Here is a 19,280-nt window from a genome sequence, read left to right as displayed (position 1 = left end):
ACTAGCTTTTACATTATAAAAAAAGTAGTATTACCACAGTGTAGAAATACTAGCATAAGTTCCGCATTCAAAAGTTTACTTTATACTAAAGTATTGGCATCAAAATAGACCCAAACATACACGTAGCCTAGTCATGGTGCACAAAGGCCCATTTCATAATGTATAATAATGTACTGATGCATTAATGGGTTCATCATTTTAAGGGGCATCATTTTGTTATTTTATACACCGATAACTAGTGATTAAAGTCTTATCTTATATTTATATCTAATATATATTTGTGGTAGACATATTTCATAAAATGTTATATTTTATGAAATATGTTAACAAATGCAAGTAGAGGAGGAGTACAAAATATTTGTAGAATTTCACTGTCGGAGGCTGCAACTCAACATTATCACTATTAATAACATTCCCTTTGTCATCAGACTGAAACAACAGAGGGAGTTAACGGTTGGTTCAGGCAATTACATTCTGCCCCCCAGTGGTCACAGTGAGGAAATACAACGCGAAAAACCCCATCAAATTGATGTTTGGGAAAACAGAGTGACATTGTGACTCATAGAAAAGATACAAAAGTAGACGCCAAAGGAATCTTTTTAATCAAAACCTAATTTGCCATGTGTGAATGAAAACTTCAAATTCCTCTCATACAAACAAATTTCTTTCTTGAAAAACATTTCAAAAGCATAGACAAACTAAATGCCAAAGAAAGACACTCCACTAGAACTTGAATACAAGACACAGAAAGAGCTACATAGTTTTAACATACGTGTGTGTGACTGTGAATCCTCACTGAGCGCTTTTGTAAATGAAACAGTTTTAAGAGTTTATCTTTGTACATCGACAAAATGCAAACACACAAACACTCTTTGCAGAGAATTAGGAAAAGCACAAAAGCATTTTAGGAGCTCAAACAAGACAATAACCAAAATGATCCTAGTTTTAAATTGTTTACTGACGGCAGGATTCATTACAGCTCTATTGTTTGATCCCGCTGACTTACAACAACAGTCTTGATGATAAATGTACAGTGACCGTCTCTGAGCTGCTTGTGTTGATCTGTCTGACACACTCCTTTGAGCTCTGAACAAATCATGAGGTCCTAACCAACCTCACTGTACACTTTTATTCAAAGTCCACAAAACCCCCCTATGGTCCTGTGCCAGCCTCTGATATGCTCTGCTATCTGCCTACACAACAGACAAGCTCATCATGGAGCAGTTAGTTGCACTCATTATTCTATTGGTGTGTTTATTTATGTGTTTTTTTTAGTTGTCCCACCTACTCTTTCTACGCTTTGGTGGCTCAGGGACCGCAAAGCTATCATCATCTCTCTCCCTCCCTTCTCCACTCCCCCTGTCTCCTCCGTCCCTCTCACTCCTCCGATCCTCTCTGTCCCTCCCCTCCACACTCCCCCTGTCTCCCCCCTCCCTCTCACTCCTACGATCCTCTCCTCTGTCTCTCCCCTCTCCACTCCCTCTGTCTCCCCCCTCCCTCTCACTCCTCCGATCCTCTCTGTCCCTCCCTTCTCCACTCCCCCTGTCTCCCCCGTCCCTCTCACTCCTCCGATCCTCTCTGTCCCTCCCTTCTCCACTCCCCCTGTCTCCCCCATCCCTCTCACTCCTCCGATCCTCTCGGTCCCTCCTGCTTCCGTCTCCATTACGACTATCTCCGTGGCGGCTGCTGCTGTAGCGGTCCCGGTCCCCGTGGCGGTCTCGATCTCTGTCTCCGTGGCGGTCCCGCTCTCCATCTCGATCCCGGTCCCCGTATCGATCCTCCCCACTCTGTCGCTCGCTCCTCTCGCTGTGGCGGTAACTGTCGTGGCGCCCCCGGTCCTCCCCGTGTCTGTCCCGGGGGATGTCTCTCTGTGGGGGAGGTGCGGGCGGAGGGTAGCTGGGCTGTGAACTGGTTTGAGTGGCGGGCACAGAGCTCAGGGAGCCAGCGCTGGTGAAGCCGGACATGGACATGGACAAGGCGGCGCTCTGGGACCGCTCGGCACCGTTGGCGGACTCGGTTGGCACAGAGCTCAGGCTGCCGGCACTAGTCCAGCATGACGAGCTGTTAGACTTAGTACTGAGCTTCGGAGGGCCGCTGGACGCAGCCACAAAGTGGCTCTTATACTGAGCCTAGAAGAAAAGGAGACATTGAGAGGAAGAGATTAGCTGTCTGGAAAGCAAAACAAGGAATCCTGCATTCAAAAAAATTATCTATTTATGCATTTGACCGCCTCACAAAATGACCAAAATATATTTGCAGAGTGACAGCTTGCTGATTTAAATACTGTAGACATAAGCATTTCTTGGTCTTAAGAATTTTTGCTCTCTCACCCATAACACAAGTAATAATACGATAGTATTTTAGTACCATGTTAAGATCAAGAAATAGGAAAGAGAAAGACTGTGAAATAAAGCTAAAGATATAATAAAGACATCATAATTAAGACAGAACTAGAGAAGATGGAGAGTTCTACCTGGAAGGCTTGTTTCATAGCAGACATGCGATCTCCCATCGCCCCAGTGGTTGGTTTGCTGTAGCCTTCAAAGCTACTAGTTGAAGACAAAAAGTTGCCGCTGCGTTCCTGCAGAAACATCCGAGTTATTCACATATCTGTGACTTTTCCCCAAATATCACCATGAATCTCAATAATGTGTTAATTTACTAATAATTACAATGATTATACCCACAATATGTGGGAAAAAAAGCAGATTTAGGGTGAGGCAAATATCAACTCACAGAACTTTCAGCCCCTAGACCGGGTCTCTCTCTGTAACCAAGACCTCCTCCGCCAATATTCATCTTCTTTCCTTTACCACCCTTGAATCTGGATTTCCTGAACCAGGGATTCTGGGAAAAAATGTGAGCAGCATAAAGTTAAAAACTGTCCACAGCTTTTTTTTTTTGTTTGTTGATTCTTTGACTGATCTATCTCACCTGCATGGCTAAATCCATCAGTTCTTTGGAAACGGATTGATTGGCTCCCTCTAGATTTCTCACGAGGTCACCAGCGAATGTGGTGTCTTTGTTGGTGAGGAGAGTGTAAGCCACACCCTTCTCTCCAGCACGACCAGTTCGACCAATCCTGTGTGTGTGCGTGTCGATGTCTCGTGCCACGTCGTAGTTTACCACTGTGCGAATGGATGGGATGTCCAGACCGCGAGCTTGGGAGGAAAGCAAACAGGAAGGAGAAAAATGTTAAATAATGGTGATTTGTTTCGGTTAAAACTCTCATCTCTCGATATACAAAAGACTAAACGGTCGCAAAACCAATGTTTAAAAAGTGACACAAAAACTCTCCTCCCATCTCCATCGCCAGCTCCTCTTGAACTCACCAGCTACATCAGTGGCCACCAGAACAGGCAAGTTCTTCTTCTTGAAGTCGCTGATGACCTTGTTCCTCTCACTCTGGTCCATGTCTCCATGCAGGAGGCCCAGGCTGTAACCCTCCTGGGTCAGGTTAGTAGCCAGCTCCTCGCAGTTTGCCTTCTTAGTGACAAAGATGAGGACCGAGCCGCTGGAGGTGAACTCCACCAACCGCCGGGTCAGCCAGTCCCATTTATCTGTCGCGCTGCGCAGCATCTCCACCATCTGGGTGACATCCTCATTGGCCTGGTCAGAGAAGTAAGGTAACTCAAACAGGCCTGTATATTATTTTATTACATTTTAATGGAAGTGTAAATACTGTACAATTAAATACGTTTCACTTTTGCTGCTACGATAGCTCAGGTTTACCAGGACACAACTGTCTGTGCCTTTTAAACACTGACGTTTTCACGTCACACTTTAGTTTAAAATACAAGTTTTGTATTTTACAAGGAGGAACACTGAAAAAGGATTATATTAGCAAATGTATCTCTTTGTGTAGCCACATCTCTGCAGATAACGTGTGACTTTGCATACCTCTCCGATGTCTCCCTGCACCACACGGATAGGATCGACCAAGATGTCTCTGGCAAGCCTCTCTATCTTCTTCCGGAAAGTAGCGCTAAACAGAAGGGCTGTGAAGGAAAATATTACGATTTTTTTTTTTTAAATGCTCTGAAGCCCTGCTATCCATGACAAAGAGGCATTGTCTTAATACTTAAGGAAACCCACTTACTCTGTCGGTCTGGGCGGACATGGCTAGCAACAGATCTAACCTGATATTCTGAAAGGTAAAAGCAGAAATAAGCTGTAGAGGCCAAAACAGGTTTCAAACATCATTGATGCAACAGTGATAATGCCAACTCACCAAAACCCATATCAAACATGCGATCTGCCTCATCAAACACCAGGTATGACACTCTCTGCAGGGACGTGGCCTTCTTCTTCACGTGGTCAATCAGACGACCCTGTGCAAACACAAAAAACAGTAAATCTCCCATTCGTTGCAGCAGCGGAGCGTGAATATCTTAAGGAGGCGGGTCGAAGTCTTTTCTCTTACCGGAGTGCAGACCACAATCTCTGCTCCCTCCTGCAGAGCTTTGGCCTGCTCCCACATGCTGCCTCCTCCGTAAACTGCCACAGAGCGCAAAGAGTAGGCTTTCCCAAAACGCTTACATTCTGCATGGATCTGGTAAAGTGACAGATATTACTGAACCAGCTCGCTTAACGATGCCTTTCTCAGTTAATACTAAAGCAAACATCCTCTATACATTCACAAAGTCTGACCCAGTTCCTTCCCATTTCTTACCTGCTGACAAAGCTCTCTGGTGGGACACACGATGATGGCGATGGGCCCTTCTCCTGGCTCCAGTTCCTTTTGGTCCATGATGTGAACCAGCATGGGCCAGATAAAAGCTGCAGTTTTGCCACTGCCAGTTTTTGCAATACCAATCATGTCACGTCCAGACAGAGCTATGGGCACACCCTAAAACCCAGATCGAGGAGGAAAAACAACGATTCTTCATGAAATCGCCATGAAAACATTTAATACTGAACAATTTTTTAACCTTAAGATAAATCGTCACTATACCTGGCACTGAATCGGTGTGGGCTGAGTGTACTCGGACTTGCGAATTTGGTGCATTAACTGCTCATCAAAGTTGAAGTGGGCAAAGCTAGTACAAGGTTTTGGAGGAGCTGCACCAGACACCTGAGAAAAACAAGAAAAAATCCAAAGACTGTGTCAACAACTACTATGACGTGTTCATCGTTTTAGCTGTATAACATTTATGGACTTGTTTGCATGAATCCCCGACTTACCCTCAAGTTCAATTTGTGCCTTAACTCCAACACTTGAGTTCCAGTCAAGTTGATGAGCTCTTCATGCTCATTGAAGAAGTTTTTCTCAAAGGGTGGGTAATCAATCTATTGACAAAAAAAACAAAAGAATTGCAACAAAAATCACTCAAATGACACACGTTAAAGACATCAAATATGAACCCATAGTTGGGACAATACTCTTCAACTGTCTGTGCTCTAACAGTCGGGTCAACTGTACCTCGGAGTGGTCAATGGGGGGAAGCGGCAGAATGATTTTCTTGGTGGTGGGGGCGATTGGGTTCCCGTCACTGTCATAGTCAATGTTTTCATCCTCCTCCTCTAGGCTCAGCCCGGCTGTGGGATTCTCTGCCATGTAGCGGAAGTAGGCTTCCTGCAGAGAATCACAGCATTTCATGTGAAAAACTGAGCCGGTGTGCTGCTCACCACAGCGTCCAGGTACTCACAAAAACCTGAGGAGACATTCAGCTCAACAGACGGGAAAATTACTTACAATCTGTCATCATCATATTACTTGCCAATATAAAATCAACAATTAAAACATGCTTTTTCACACTTTCTAGACAGCAAGAATAACCACAAGAAAAACAACTCCATCATAATAATCCTAAATGCAACCTGCGTGGTCAGATAGAGGGAAGGGGGGGGGGGCTTTATAACATTAGAGAGGGTAGATTTAGGGGATGTTTGGTCTGGAGATCTCTCTGAGCAACGATGTAGTAGATGAAGAACTTTGGAGGGCTCACTCACTTGTTCATCTTCTTCTTCAATGTCATCACGAATACCCCTGAAATGACAAGCGGAGAAAAAAAAAACTTCCCTGCGGCTCGTTCATACACCCAAGACAGCCCACAAACCCATTATGACTAAAGTCGGTGCTTACCTGATAATATCTATTGCTGGATGTGCCAGTAATCAAAAAAACTTACGATGTAATTACTGCATAAAGATAATATGCTATTGGTAGTTAAGACAGTGAATAGAGCAGGGCTTACATACAAGTTAACAGCAGTATTATCTCAAATTAGGGGGGCTTATACTTTTGCTCACAAAATATTAATTTATGTGGGTGATCATTTTTTCATTCTAGGCACATTTTAATTAAAGCACCTACATAATGACCTCAGAAGTGACTAAAAATCAAATAAATGAAAACGTTAGAACAGATTTGAGTCTTACTTGGCTGACTTTTTCTCTTTTTCTTTTTCCTCTAGTTTCCTCATGTCTTTAGCTGCTTGGTTCTGGAGGGGGGGGGGACAAAAAGAAAGAAAATGTTTGAGAAAAAACAGCAGATTCAGCATTTGAAAGCATTTTCTACCTTGGCTCTGCCGGCAGCGGATTGAATTTCTTCTCACCTCAACCTCTGCCATGAAGGCGTCCAGTGGGTCATCTTCACTGTCTGACCCACCACCAGACTGCATCTGCTGCCGTGTGGGCGAGTTCTCCGCTGGAATGTACGGCAAATCCACATTGCTGCTGGACTCCTCCTCATCGTCCTCAAAATACCTGGTTAAAAATGACAACGCTGCAGTTGTTTAATTATTCAATACCACCACATCATCATATTATTTCTAAAGGGGTTGACTATATGTAGAAGAGTATATTCGTATGGAAGAGGTGCAATACTCACGCATTTTCCTCATCAAAATTGGCTCTTTTTGTCCCTATTTTGTAGAACGATGGGAGCTGCTGGCCCTTCCCGTATCCACTTGATCCCGGGGTTCCGAATGATGTGTTCGGGTTCTGAGGAACACTAGGTTCTTCTTTTTTCCCTGCGAGGGAAAATCCTCCAAATCCGAACCCTCGCTTTACACCCGGACCACCTTTGTTCCAGTTCATGGCTGTGCTGTAAATACACACACACACACACACACACACACACACACAAATCTTGTTTCAAACACTTGGCATTTATTTGTGTGCCTTTGTTCTTTATTGAAGATACTCCAAATTAAATGTGACTCAGCACTGAATTATGGAAACCTCTCTTCAGCCAGACCTATCTCCACACTTTGGACACTTCATCTTGCCATTTAGACAACAACAACAACCACTATTAGAAGGTGTATTTTCAGGAACGATGGCAGTTTCACAAGAAAGTAGACCAATTATTAGTCATAAGGCCAAATAAGTAAACGTAGCCCTGACTTTTTTTTAGTTAATTGTCTTTCAAATCAGCAGAATAACCTTTAATATTTTTTTATTGACGGGTACTTCCTCCATCGTACCAACATTGAAGACCATAATGTCTTCGTAAGTAACACTACATATCTAACGGTCGTAGTTGTGCAGATTAAACGTAAAACGAATGTTGCAATATAACGTTAAAGGCTATGTGCGCATGTTTGCCAAAAAAGCAATAATACATTAATTAGGTATAATTAATGTTAGGTTCTACAGGAGAAAACGTTATCAGGCTGAGAAACTGGCGTAACCGAGTTAACCTAAAGCTAACTAGCCGTTAGCTAAACACGACGGTACGAATCATCACAGCGTTAGCGTTCGGCTGCTGGCTGCAGGGCGGCTACTTGTTTCATCGTAACTTTATAACAACATAACATTGGCCATCGTTACACGTACCGTTAGCGTTAGCTCAAGGCCGCAAAATGAGGCCGAGATAGAGAGATAGAGGTGTGTGCGAGGATCGTCACCCCGTGAATTGGGTGAAGTTAGGCTGCGTCTCACTACCACGCGCAGTATACGGTAGCATTATCCGTTGGCTGAATGTATCAATATTTTTTTTTTTAACGGGGGCAAACGGGGTGTATTTACCTGTTTCTTGTGCCAGTGAAACCTCCAATGTTTTCAGAAGACCAAGAGGCGCTCACGTCATCAGTGCGCGCAAAGAGTAGGTTGTCGTTTAGTGCGCGACGACGACGCTCAGAGCGTAGTGAAGAGAGCGGCCAAAACATCCCGAATACATTATCCTAAAATATAGTATTTCTTCAGGCAGGCGTTGCTGTTCTGAACACAATATAGGTAAGTTATTAATACACTTAAATAACACCATTTGTTTTTTGCTAAAAATATGTCAAGGTAGGTGCTTTAGCTAACGGTAACGTTAATCTACTATTGCTAGCCATGCTGCACCCTTTGCATTAGCAAGCCATTATTTATAGCCGAGCGCAATTTGTGACTTATCTGCTATAAATTAGCTATTTGTTTTTGTTGGGTCTGTTCAGATTTACGTTACTTCGCTTGCTATCGTTGGGAGTCAGCCTCTCTGTGTTCGCATCACAGCCACCATTATAAAACATTGAATGTTGAGTGGTTTCAACCTCAAAATCTTGCATGAATAAAATTAATCATCCCTCAGAGCCAACACTGACTACTGAGATCATCTGGCTGATAGACTCTACTTTGCTGTACACGGTTTAGAATGAATATGTTTGGTCGTGTGCCAAAACATAAGTCATTTCACTGATCATCATTAAAACTTTAAAATTGTTCTACGCAGATGTGTGCTATTTTTCAGCATATTGTTTTTATTCTATTATAGAATTCTAAAGTGTAGTAATATATAATCACTCTCATAGAGGTTAGTCCTCATCTGATTAAATGGTGCCAATATATTTATTACAAATGGAGAAAGAAGGTATGACAGAAGGTTTACACTTGTAGTATTTGCTTTGTTATTTTGTTATGTTTGTGGATGCATATTCTGTAACTATTCTGATAATAAAGTGAAATCACATCAATTAATGAGCATTAATGACCAACCACAGCAGAAGGAGATCAAACCAAGACATCTTCTGCTTCACAGCTTTTTTGTTTGTCTTTAAAGGTTTCCTCTGGATGTGTTTTCAGCTTCTCATATGTAACCCACTCAAGAGGATCCATGTCTTTTCTTGTAAGTGTTTGCCAAGTACCTCATATTTTAGACAGAGGCTTTCATGGCCAGTTTAATCTCAGACCTCGGATTAAATCTACACTACTTGTATGTTTTTAATCAATATTTCAATTGAAGCTTAATCCCTATAAGGGAAATCGAGCTACAATCACATCTATGACAGCTTTCATTGCAAACAGCCTGATACTATTTAAGAGGTCAGCATGAATCATCTTCCTGTAACAGTTTTGAATATGTCTCTGTGGGACGTTTCTTTATTCTGCTTGCATTTTCTCCCTTCTCTCCATGTCTGTTATTAACCCTCTGTGTCTGTCAGCGTTGGGTATCTGAGAAACTGAGTGTGGAGAGCCTGCGGGACTTGGAGTTATTTGGAGGTGAGGTCCAAAGCACACTGAGATACAACAAAACTGTTCAACTTTCCCAAAACCACTGCTTATACATTATGGGCTTCATGAGCACAAACCAAAAGCAACAATCTGCTCTAGTGGAAGCTTTTATCCACTTAATGCCTCATTCTTTCTGTTTGCTACAACGATTTTTCAGAGGATAGCACGGACAAAAGGTTGCACACTTGTTTTTGTCTGTCAAATATTTTAATTTTGCATTATACTTACATTTGAGTTAATCCCTCTTGTGGTAACTTGTGTGTTTAACATCATTTGATTGGGGCTATAAAGTCTAAATTTGATAGAATATATTGATACAACAAAGTATGGAGCTCAGTGGTGTGCAGAGCTTTGAGATAGCAGTTAGTGTTGCACTTATGCTTTAATTAAATTACTATAAATGTGAGCTGATAACTGTGAAAACCTTTCACATCAGTGGTAAATGCAAATAGGATAAACATCTGTGTATGTATCTCCTACATGGTATCATGTAATTGCAGGTTGACAAGGATCAAAATCAACATTTATGTGTAAAGTAAGAAACATTGACAGTGTGATCAGCTATGATGCCGTTCCAGTTCATCAGAATCCAGAGTTTGATATGCTGAACTTTGTTCAGTCGCAGCACATCCTCTTTGTTTTAATCGGTATCAGACTTGCCAGCTCACGCTGAATTTATCTCAGCTCTGCACGACTAACTTGTTCACATGCAACAGTTACATCATTATGTGCTGAAATGGTGCAAAGCGAGCTGGTTGTTAGCGGTGAAGACTGTCAGTGAGGCACACTCTTTTCATGATTGTTGGCTTCTCAATTTTGTTCCCGCAGCATTTACATAATATTTTTTTATCACTTGTCCAGGCTTAGTTTTGCCCTATTATGTTTGGTAGTTAGTGTACCATTTCCAGACCACTCAGAACAAATCCCATGGAGAGACGATCATAGTTGTTTCTGCTGAAAATTGCGGCGTGGATCCAAAGACCATCACTACACGCTGTTCATGTTGACACAGAAAAAGGCTGACATTGTTCCTCAAACCGTGAATACCATAACTATGCAGATTCAGAAGGTTTAGTGTCTTACATTCTCCCAGTTTTTGAAGTAAGTTCCAAGTAGCCTGTGAATTGAACCAACCGTCCAGTCATAAATCTGTCCTGTAGACTACTGCAGAGCTGATTTGATTGTTTGTATCTTCATAAAAGTAGAAATTGATAATTATGATGGTCTTGTTCCAGACCAATAAAATGTGTTCTGTGAAAAACTACATTTATATGTTATTTGATATCATATTTGTTGCTGTTTGTTTATCCTTTTAAGTGCCGTGTTTTGCCTCAGCAATAATCTGTATAATTTGTGGCACATTATTGAAGCATTTGCGTATTATGGAAAGGTTTAGGTTGCTTTATTCCATTGCAAGCTTTGCCTCATTTTCAATTTCATTGGTCACTGTTGCATGTTTGTTCAAGTGTATCATTTCTGTTTTGGCTGTGCTATATTCCCATGGCCTTACATAATATCTGGAAAGATCCTGCAGGGCATAGCTAGATTGTTTTTCAATTTTTATCTTTTGCTTTGCCAAGAAAATATTGAAGTGTCTGATGTAAGCAAACTTTACTGGGGTGAGAATACTTTTTTTTCAGTTGCAGTACAGTATCAGGTTAAACACATCAGGAACACCTTTTGCATTGGTAATTATACGTCACTTTGTGGGCGGTCACCTGAACAGACAAAGCTGCTTTCAGTCATCTGTTGAATTCTGCAGCCTGCTGCAATCTCCCACTGCCAGATGCTGCGACTTCCAGTTCAAGAGCCGCTCTAAACCCAGACCCTTCTCTTGTTTTGTGTTTGTACATGTCTTTATGTCATTGATGTGGTTTTTCTACCCCAGAGCAAGCTCAGGGATTCTCTCACAGGAAAGTAAGTGTGGTACTCCTGTCATCATCACCCCCAATTTGCCCTTTGTGTATGTGCGTGCATGCATGTGTATGTGCGCACACAGATTTATACATAGAGGAATCCACAACACCCCCCCCCCGAGGCTTTGCACATTTACTTATGCATGAGTGTCTAGCTCATGACACATGCTGTACACGCGCGTAGCTCAGAAGGTCACCTCACTCACCAGTGCTTCTGTTGTGGATTGAAAGAGAATAAACAAGTCTAATCTAAATAGTCCCGTCTGAGTCCTCAGTGGGCTGTTAACTTGCTTTGTCCAGGTAACTGCACTGTTTGGGATGTTGGTGTCTCTTTGTCACCTCACTAAGAGTCTAATTTTGTGTGTGTTTTGCGTTTTTGACACTTCCTGTCTGTGCCGATGGCTTGTTGTTGTGTTGATAGTGAACTGATGGTGTTACACTTTGATGTCAGGCTGTAGGTGAACGGAGTTCCACGTGTTCAGCTTTAGCAAGGCATGGCAACCCCTTCTGAATCTGATCTAGATACAACATGTACAGATGTTCTCTTAGCTGATGGCTGCCACAGCATGTTTGGCTTTTGCCGTCATGCCGGTTTTAATGTACAGTAAAGTTGACTTTGTAGCAAAAAAGCACCGTTTGACTTCACGTCCAGAGAGAACTGTCCACACATGGAACAACTCTTGGTTTTATCTGCGAGTGTATTTTCAGAGTTGCACGTGTCACAGAACTTGATCTTTATCTTGAAGCTACCTTCACCTGTTAGGATACAAGTGTGCACAAGGAAGTGCTCTATTCTAATTTGGAAAAGATCCAAATATTCATTCAGCTTGCCTTCATTTGCCTCCACAGCTTGCTTCTGCAATCTGTCCATTGACATCATGGCGGTAAATTGATGGAATTCAGGAGTCGTCACTGCCGGGATTATTAGCTTTCCTTTACATGTGTTTGTGATTCACATGCCTAAAACATTTGCTTATGTGTAGGCAACATTTTGTCTCTCTGTATTTGTTTATAATGTTTTTATAGAAGCAGTAGTTCATCTGCTATTACTGTCTTTTGCCATTAAAACAACACACACTGTTTTTATATTGATTGCTGATCTATGGTATTGGAATGTTTTTATGACTAGAACCGACAGTAGACACTTGTATTCACTAATCGTTTTTGCCGGTGATGGTTTTTGGGCCAGTATGTGTTACCAATGGCGGGTCACGCTAACACACCTTGATAACGCATCTCAGCCTCTCCTTTGGGGATCTTTTAACAGTTCTCGCACATACTGTATCACAAACCCTCCAGTAGTCACTCACAAGCTCCTTAACACAGTCCTGCACTGTAGCAAAGTGAAGTCAAGTGTCAGAGCCCATCTTCACTCGTTCTGTTTCCTCTCCTCCACCTCCAGGCCCATGAGGACAGCCAGGAGAGTCTGACCTCCCTCCCACGTCGGGACACCATGGGCAGCTTCCTCCCCGACAGCAGCTCCTACGAGCTCCTCACGGTTATCGGTAGGTGAACACACACCTGGACGTGGCTGCTTCGGTTTCATTCCGGGTTTTTTTTATGGCAATAATTACTAGTAGTTATATAATATTATTGGTTAAAGTACAGCTGCTTGTAACGAGACATATTGTCTTTATGAAACTAGTTCACTGCACATAAATACTCTGAAAACAAGGACTTGTGTAACAATGACATGAGTGGCTTTTAAAATGAAGTCTGTGTTTTAGGCCGGGGCTTGGACGACTTGATGACGGTGAACCTGGCTCGATACAGACCCACCGGAGAGCACGTAGCCATCCGGCGGATTGACTTGGAGTCATGCACTAACGACATGGTTACCTACCTGCAGGTCCGCTCTCGATTTCCATCATTCTGCCATGACTCAGCTCCCCCGTAGTCTTTGCCTCTCTCCTGCTTAAAATATAATCCCCCTTCTTTCATCTCATTGGGAATACTTCTGTAACCCTCGTGTCTGTGTTCTCATTAACTCTCCTGCCTTTACTGCTCAACCTCTTATGCCTAATTCGATTCAGAATCATCTTTTCCTCTTGACTTGTAACTTCCTTTTCTCTGCCTCCCAGGGCGAACTACATGTGTCAAAGTTGTTTCACCACTCCAGTATCGTACCCTACAAGAGCATCTTTATAGCTGAGAATGAGCTGTGGGTCATCTCCCCCTTCATGGCCTATGGTAAGAAATATCTTTGAACTGTTGCTGTGTTTTACCATACGTCATAAACAGTTTAGAAGCAGCCTGTAGTTATAGAGGCCAGCTTTCTCATCGTGGTGATGTGTGTGTTTTCAGGGTCAGCCAGAGATCTGATCTGCTCACATTTCGCTGATGGTATGACTGAGCTGACCATCGCATACATTTTGCTGGGCATGCTCCGAGCTCTTGAATACATCCACCACATGGGATATGTGCACCGGTAAGATACACTTCCACATTGGGTTTGAGTTTTTATGTCTTTTTGTATCAAAATAAAATGCAATATTTGGAAAACATTCAAGATGCATTAAATGTTTCTCATGGAATGTGTAACACAGTATGCACGCCATCATGGGACGCTAAAACTGTCCCCTGAAAGACAAACTTGTGATTTTTATTAGGTTTTTTGTAAATACAGTTCAATGTGACATTCGGTGTCTTGAATGTCTTTGGATGTGTGTAGGAGTGTGAAGGCCAGCCATGTGTTGATCTCAGCCGACGGACAGGTCTGCATGTCAGGCCTGCGGAGCATCTTCAGTCTGATCCGCCACGGCCAGAGGGCCAGAGTGGTCCACGACTTCCCCCAGTACAGCGTCAAGGTGCTGCCCTGGCTCAGCCCGGAGGTGCTGCAGCAGGTACCGTACCGCATTCCTCCACAATCGAGTGTTACATAATTCCGAGGTAATACTGTATGTGCTGCCAAAGTTCAGGAGCAACAGTTCTCTGTGATACGTTTAGCAGCAGAATTCAAAGGAAATAGAAGTAAAATAGTGAAGTAAATATCATATATGAATCTTTTCTTTCTCAGAACCTGGAGGGCTACGACTTTCGGTCAGACATCTACAGCCTCGGCATCACAGCCTGTGAACTGGCCAATGGACACGTGCCCTTCAAAGACATGCCAGCTACACAGGTCAGAATGAACCTAGCAGCTCCCTTACCTGTTCCTCTGCATCACAGTATCTGTTTGTAGCAAGACATTTAGTGACAAATAGTTAAGCTTTCTTAGTTTTAAAAACTTTACATTGATGAGTAGATCTAGTCAATTGATAGGTAAAGATGTTTTTCCTCCAATCAAACAGTAACTAACACTCTGTGTCCTCTTCACTGCCACAGATGCTGCTGGAGAAGCTGAATGGGACGGTGCCGTGTCTGCTGGACACCACCACCATCCCACCAGAGGAGCTGTCGATGAAACCGTCTCGCTCCGGTGCCGACTCCGGCATCTGCGAGGGTCCGGTAGCCGGAGGTGTTCGCCACTCCAACGGAGAGCCCTCCACCTCCTCCTCGACAGGCGGACACCCCTACAACCGGACGTTCTCCCTGCACTTCCACGCCTTCGTCGAGCTGTGTCTGCAGCGGGACCCAGAAAAGAGGTGGGCCTCTCTCTTCCTTCACACATAAATATTGTATTGGACGTGTAGAAAATGTTACGTTGAAGATACTAATTATTTTCCCCGTTTTGCTTTTCAGACCGTCTGCCACCACTCTCATAGGTCATCCATTCTTTAAACAGGTGTGTAAAATGTCTGTTCCTGTAACTTGCTGTATTTCTAGTTGATACAAAACAGCTTTGTTTTTGTACATTTACTGTGTGTTGACATTAAAAATGTAAGATTTAAAGATGGTTCCTCCTAATGTTGTTTAATTTCCCCCCCCCCTCTCTCAGATCAAACGCCGGCCCTCAGAGGCGCTGCCTGAGCTGTTGCGGCCCATCTCCCCGATCACCAACTTCGACAGCTCCCAGCCGCAGGACTCCCGCTCTGGACTGGCCAGTCTGGAGTCGGGTCTCAGCCACCTGGAGGTGGACGACTGGGACTTCTGACAGTGGAAGACGAGGCGGAGAGACGCTCATGGGATTCGGATGGGAAACTCTCTGAGCATACAGGACGAGATGTGTTTTTGTAATGGTCCCCTTGTAAATAATTTAAATCTCAAACTAAAAGGAGTCGCTGGTCAAAGGTTGAAAGCCAGCAGCCATCTTGCCTCTTTTTTTGGAGTCTCTCATACGCGCTTATGTTCCCTAGATATGCTCAGACTCTTGCATTGCACCGATGGCCTCTCTCTATTTCTCACACACACACGTTTACAAAACACAACTCCTCTATTTCTCATGCTGCTGCTGCTGAGGTTTCAGAGGAGTATCTGTGGGTGTAGATGTAGCTGAGACCTAAAGATTCTCATAAAATGGATCAGTGGGAAGCTGCTACTAAATATTCAGAGAGGGTACTCTACCTCTCTGCACGTAGCCCATCTGCTCAGTGAGACCACCATAAGGGTGAACACCAGTCCTCACAGCTCATTCAAGCCTGCTGCACACCAGATGGAAAGTTTGTCCCACGGGTCAGCTAAATTAACAGCATGTTATACGCATTTCCTAACTCCGCCTGTGTTGAAGTGTAAACTACAGCTCATGCTTTACACGTCTCTCTTTTGTTGCACAGAGGTTAAGCATGACATCTGTTTTAAGTTTAACCTTCAGAGCTTAGCAGTTTGTATTTTCTTGAGCGTGATGTTACTTATGTGAGAAGTGAATGTTGCATTGTTGCTTGTTTTGTCTGCATGGACATTTGAAAGGTTAGTGTTGCAAAATGTCAAGCTTGACTTTTAACAATAAACGTAAAAAGTGAGGCAGTTAACTGTCTTAAAAAAAAAAAAAAAAAGTTACTTTATTCCAAATTGACATAGACAAACACATAAGGGGAGGGTTGAAAAGGTTCAGATGCTGCTAATCTTCATCCTCATCTGACGGTGGCTGGTCTGCTGCGGCGTTACGTTTCTCGATCTTGGCCATCAACTCTGGAATAACAAGAAAATAATAGAATGAAGGGAATCGTCAAGATTCAGGCCAACACATGAATTTCTTAGAAGAAGTTTATTCTCCCGTTTTAAAAGGTAATGGACTTACCCTTAGCGGGGTTGAAGACACCGTTGGTTTGAGTGTTGCACACATAGCAACGCTGGGACTTGCGGTAATGCTGAAGAGCACACGTCTCGCAGAAGTAGTGCTTACACCTGGGAGATATTTAACTGGTTAACACGTTGCAGCTGGTAGTAAACGGTGAAGAAGCGCAGGAAAAGAGGCTCACTTTGTGATGATGGGATTCTTAAAGGACTCCCTGCAGATGAAGCACTTGAAGGGCAAATCCTCATCGTCGCTGCTCACCTCGTAGTTCTCCTCGTCTAGATGACGGCACAGTATTGTTCAGGAAATGCCGACGCAGACACAAAAAAAACTGACATGCATTCTGAACCTGAACTCACCATTGGCTCCGTATCGGCCCTCTTCCAGTTCCCGCTCAATCTGCCAGCCATGTTTGTAGTCCGATCTGTCGTGGAGGAATTTGCAGCTGTCTGAAAGCAGGAGAGAGAAGCGCTAAAGTTAATGCTCAAGATGGTAAGTTAATAAGTTTTAGCTATTCAACGGATGACTTTGATATTTCAAATGGTACAAATATCATACGCACCTCCAAAACCACAGAAACCAGTCTCCTTGTAGTCTTTGCAGATGTCCGGCTGGTAGTCCCACCTGACTGTGGCTCTCAGGTGTTCAGGGGCTCGGATTGGTCCTTTTCTGTTAAAATAAGTGACACATATCAACACTAATGGATTACATGACATTCATAGGTGAGGAGTGTCTTATGGAAGCATGTGCTAAATATTGTCTGGCCTTAGTACTCACCTGACCATGCCAGAGGAGGCGTTGCCCATGGTGGTATCTTTGGGCTTGATGAATTTTTGGTAGTTGTTGATGCCACGGTAGATTTTATCGTCTTCTTTACCCTCCAGTTCCTGTTTAATGAAAAAAAAAAAAAAGGATCATCCAGTCAGTAGGAAACACCAAAATGATTTATAGTACTGAGTATTTAGCTTAAAAAAAAATGTAAATGTATGAGGAAACACTTCATAAATGTGGATTAAATTGTAACTTTTTGCAAAAATGTGCCATGAAGTATAATCTGCTTTACCTCTAGGATTTTCTGACTCCTCTCAAAGATCGCCTGAGCGTCGTTGTCTCTCTCCGTGTCCAGCTCGTATGTAGCAGTTGCACCCATGTCATCGGGTCCCTCCGGTTTCTTTTTTGAGGCAAGATTGAGAGAATAGCGAAGACTGAGAAAGATTTCTACACCACAAGACTGTGGCTTCAGAACAACATACCACACTGTGAACACACAAAAAGTTCCTAAAAGACACATTTGTTTCTCCTTCCCTTTACCCTGAGATGGTGACGTAAACCATTGCACTCAATGGTTCCTGCCGCTCTTATAAAATGTAATAAGAAAGAAAAGTCTCCACTCACTGCTGACCGCGTGGACTTATAGGCAACAGTGATCTTCTTCTCCTCTGTGTCTCCTTCATTTTCACTGGAAGATGCTTCATCTCTCTCCACCTTCTTGGTCTGAACAGAAACAAGACCAGGGTCAGCTTTACCTCACTAATAAACTCAAAATGGATTTTAAAATAGTTATCATTAGCAGGGTACCCTTTGAATCATGGGGTTGACTCGAGTGTCCTTCTTTCCTTTTCTGACCACAGAGCTCTGATCCTCATCGCTGTTGCCATCTGGAAAAAAAACATCATTTTTGGCATCTTGTCTTTAAGTCAGAATGCTGTTCTCCATAAATAAATCAATAACTTAGTAAAGGTTTGAATTCAGGACTTTTACTTGTAGTTGAGTATTTTTATTAATATTATTTAAAGTATCTGAATAGGCTAATTTTGTTCCACTAATACCAATTCATGTATTAAGTGGTAGCTGTCAAGCCACAATGCAGGTTGCACTAACATGTCATAACACACTGAATTCCGAGGGACCGCGAACGCAGCACAAATGAGGAAACTGGTATTTGTCTGCGACGAAAAAAGACTAAAACCTCATTTGTTGCCTCGTGTGGCTCTAATCATGTAAATAGCATTGTTGTTTTTAAAGAGAGGAACACAAACACTTGCCAGTTAAGCTGGTTTGTGACAAAGCCGCAGCGTTACCAGCAGCACAGGGGATTGTCACCCTGAAAAACACCAGAAACATTAGCTAAAGTACCTTTGTCGCTGTCGCTTGCTTTTCTCTTCCGTCCGGAGAATTTCTTTGTAGATTTTTTGAAAAGAAAAGTGCAAGGACCTGCTTTTGGCTCTTCAGACTCCGCCATCTTCCTCTCACTGCAACACAAATAACCGTCGTCGCCGTCAGCACAGCGCCCCCTGGTGTCTCGGAGTCCGTGCTGGTGTCCTCCTGCTGGACAAGATAGGAATCTCCGTTTTTCATAATTAATTGAAACGAATCTTCACTATAGCATAATAGAGTCTATTGTCGTTAAAGTGTGCTGTTTATTGCTGCATTGTGTTTCCTCTAATACACACACCATATGTGTTGAAACTGGTGGGTTTCAACACATCAAAATGTGTTTGGTTGTTTTTACTGTGTATTCTTTATAATGCATGTTCAATTGTGTGCCCACTGTGTTAACCAATTTCTCTTTGGGATACGAAAGTTCATCAATTAATTTGGTATTCATGTAGGCCCACAAAATCTATTTTGATTAATATCTGAATAGGCTCAACAGATGAAAGCTTGCTAGCACAAGTGGATAACAACAAAAACATGTGTTCAGAATAATAAATGAGTTTCTCACACCAACAAAGGATTAACACAGTTGTATTTGATGTTTTGAAGTTATACATCTTGAAAGCTATTGAGTGGGAGTATACATAAGTATGCGA

At 42.8% G+C, this 19,280-nt stretch overlaps 3 protein-coding genes across 5 annotated transcripts; 1 reads left to right on the top strand and 2 right to left on the bottom strand.

Moving 5' to 3' along the window:
- Positions 1 to 579: 579 nt before the first annotated feature.
- ddx42 (DEAD (Asp-Glu-Ala-Asp) box helicase 42) lies at positions 580 to 8,070 on the bottom strand. 2 transcript variants are annotated; one of them, XM_068719207.1, is made up of 18 exons: positions 7,975 to 8,070; positions 6,833 to 7,048; positions 6,558 to 6,708; positions 6,382 to 6,443; positions 5,953 to 5,989; positions 5,423 to 5,575; positions 5,185 to 5,289; positions 4,955 to 5,074; positions 4,673 to 4,849; positions 4,424 to 4,552; positions 4,232 to 4,331; positions 4,100 to 4,147; positions 3,901 to 3,998; positions 3,333 to 3,609; positions 2,935 to 3,161; positions 2,737 to 2,847; positions 2,474 to 2,581; positions 580 to 2,129 (listed from the first exon to the last, which is right to left on the bottom strand). In XM_068719207.1, exons 2-18 carry the CDS (start codon positions 7,039 to 7,041, stop codon positions 1,272 to 1,274), a joined length of 2,970 nt encoding a protein of 989 aa, XP_068575308.1. In that variant the 5' UTR covers positions 7,042 to 7,048; positions 7,975 to 8,070; the 3' UTR covers positions 580 to 1,271. The 2 variants fall into 2 exon arrangements, with proteins under 2 accessions (XP_068575308.1, XP_068575309.1); XM_068719208.1 differs by lacking the exons at positions 5,953 to 5,989; positions 6,558 to 6,708; positions 6,833 to 7,048; positions 7,975 to 8,070 and having other exon boundaries at positions 6,382 to 6,445.
- Positions 8,071 to 8,080: 10 nt separating this feature from the next.
- strada (STE20 related adaptor alpha) lies at positions 8,081 to 16,280 on the top strand. Of its 2 annotated transcripts, XM_068719209.1 has the most exons (13): positions 8,081 to 8,181; positions 8,987 to 9,052; positions 9,369 to 9,426; positions 11,327 to 11,355; positions 12,757 to 12,859; positions 13,082 to 13,203; positions 13,436 to 13,544; positions 13,659 to 13,782; positions 14,026 to 14,197; positions 14,371 to 14,475; positions 14,679 to 14,938; positions 15,036 to 15,078; positions 15,232 to 16,280. In XM_068719209.1, exons 2-13 carry the CDS (start codon positions 9,041 to 9,043, stop codon positions 15,385 to 15,387), a joined length of 1,293 nt encoding a protein of 430 aa, XP_068575310.1. In that variant the 5' UTR covers positions 8,081 to 8,181; positions 8,987 to 9,040; the 3' UTR covers positions 15,388 to 16,280. The 2 variants fall into 2 exon arrangements, with proteins under 2 accessions (XP_068575310.1, XP_068575311.1); XM_068719210.1 differs by lacking the exons at positions 8,081 to 8,181; positions 8,987 to 9,052; positions 11,327 to 11,355.
- On the bottom strand, positions 16,213 to 18,840 carry rnf113a (ring finger protein 113A). Its single transcript, XM_068719211.1, is given in 11 exon segments — positions 16,213 to 16,361; positions 16,471 to 16,577; positions 16,652 to 16,745; positions 16,827 to 16,916; positions 17,030 to 17,136; positions 17,245 to 17,354; positions 17,531 to 17,638; positions 17,863 to 17,961; positions 18,046 to 18,125; positions 18,604 to 18,732; positions 18,735 to 18,840. Coding segments are annotated over 11 exon segments (1,086 nt in total). The 5' UTR covers positions 18,826 to 18,840; the 3' UTR covers positions 16,213 to 16,290.
- Positions 18,841 to 19,280: the final 440 nt, after the last annotated feature.

The sequence above is a fragment of the Cebidichthys violaceus genome, unplaced genomic scaffold (genome assembly GCF_023349555.1).
Source record: "Cebidichthys violaceus isolate CVI_PGR_0920_01 unplaced genomic scaffold, fCebVio1.0.p SCAF_23, whole genome shotgun sequence".
NCBI classification, from domain to species: Eukaryota; Metazoa; Chordata; class Actinopteri; order Perciformes; family Stichaeidae; genus Cebidichthys; species Cebidichthys violaceus.
The sequence above is the reverse complement of the archived record's forward strand: the minus strand, read 5'-3'. Positions and strand labels throughout refer to the sequence as shown.

Coding starts and splice junctions, on each gene's coding strand:
- ddx42 (XM_068719207.1), bottom strand. CDS start 7,041: ATGAACTGGAACAAAGGTGGTCCGGGTGTAAAGCGAGGGTTCGGATTT. Junction 3,610..3,900: donor TGCAGGGAGACATCGGAGAG/GTATGCAAAGTC, acceptor TTCTCTGACCAG/GCCAATGAGGATGTCACCCA. Junction 2,582..2,736: donor GTCTAGGGGCTGAAAGTTCT/GTGAGTTGATAT, acceptor ATGTTTCTGCAG/GAACGCAGCGGCAACTTTTT.
- strada (XM_068719209.1), top strand. Junction 11,356..12,756: donor AGGGATTCTCTCACAGGAAA/GTAAGTGTGGTA, acceptor CTCCACCTCCAG/GCCCATGAGGACAGCCAGGA. Junction 13,545..13,658: donor CTCCCCCTTCATGGCCTATG/GTAAGAAATATC, acceptor GTGTGTTTTCAG/GGTCAGCCAGAGATCTGATC.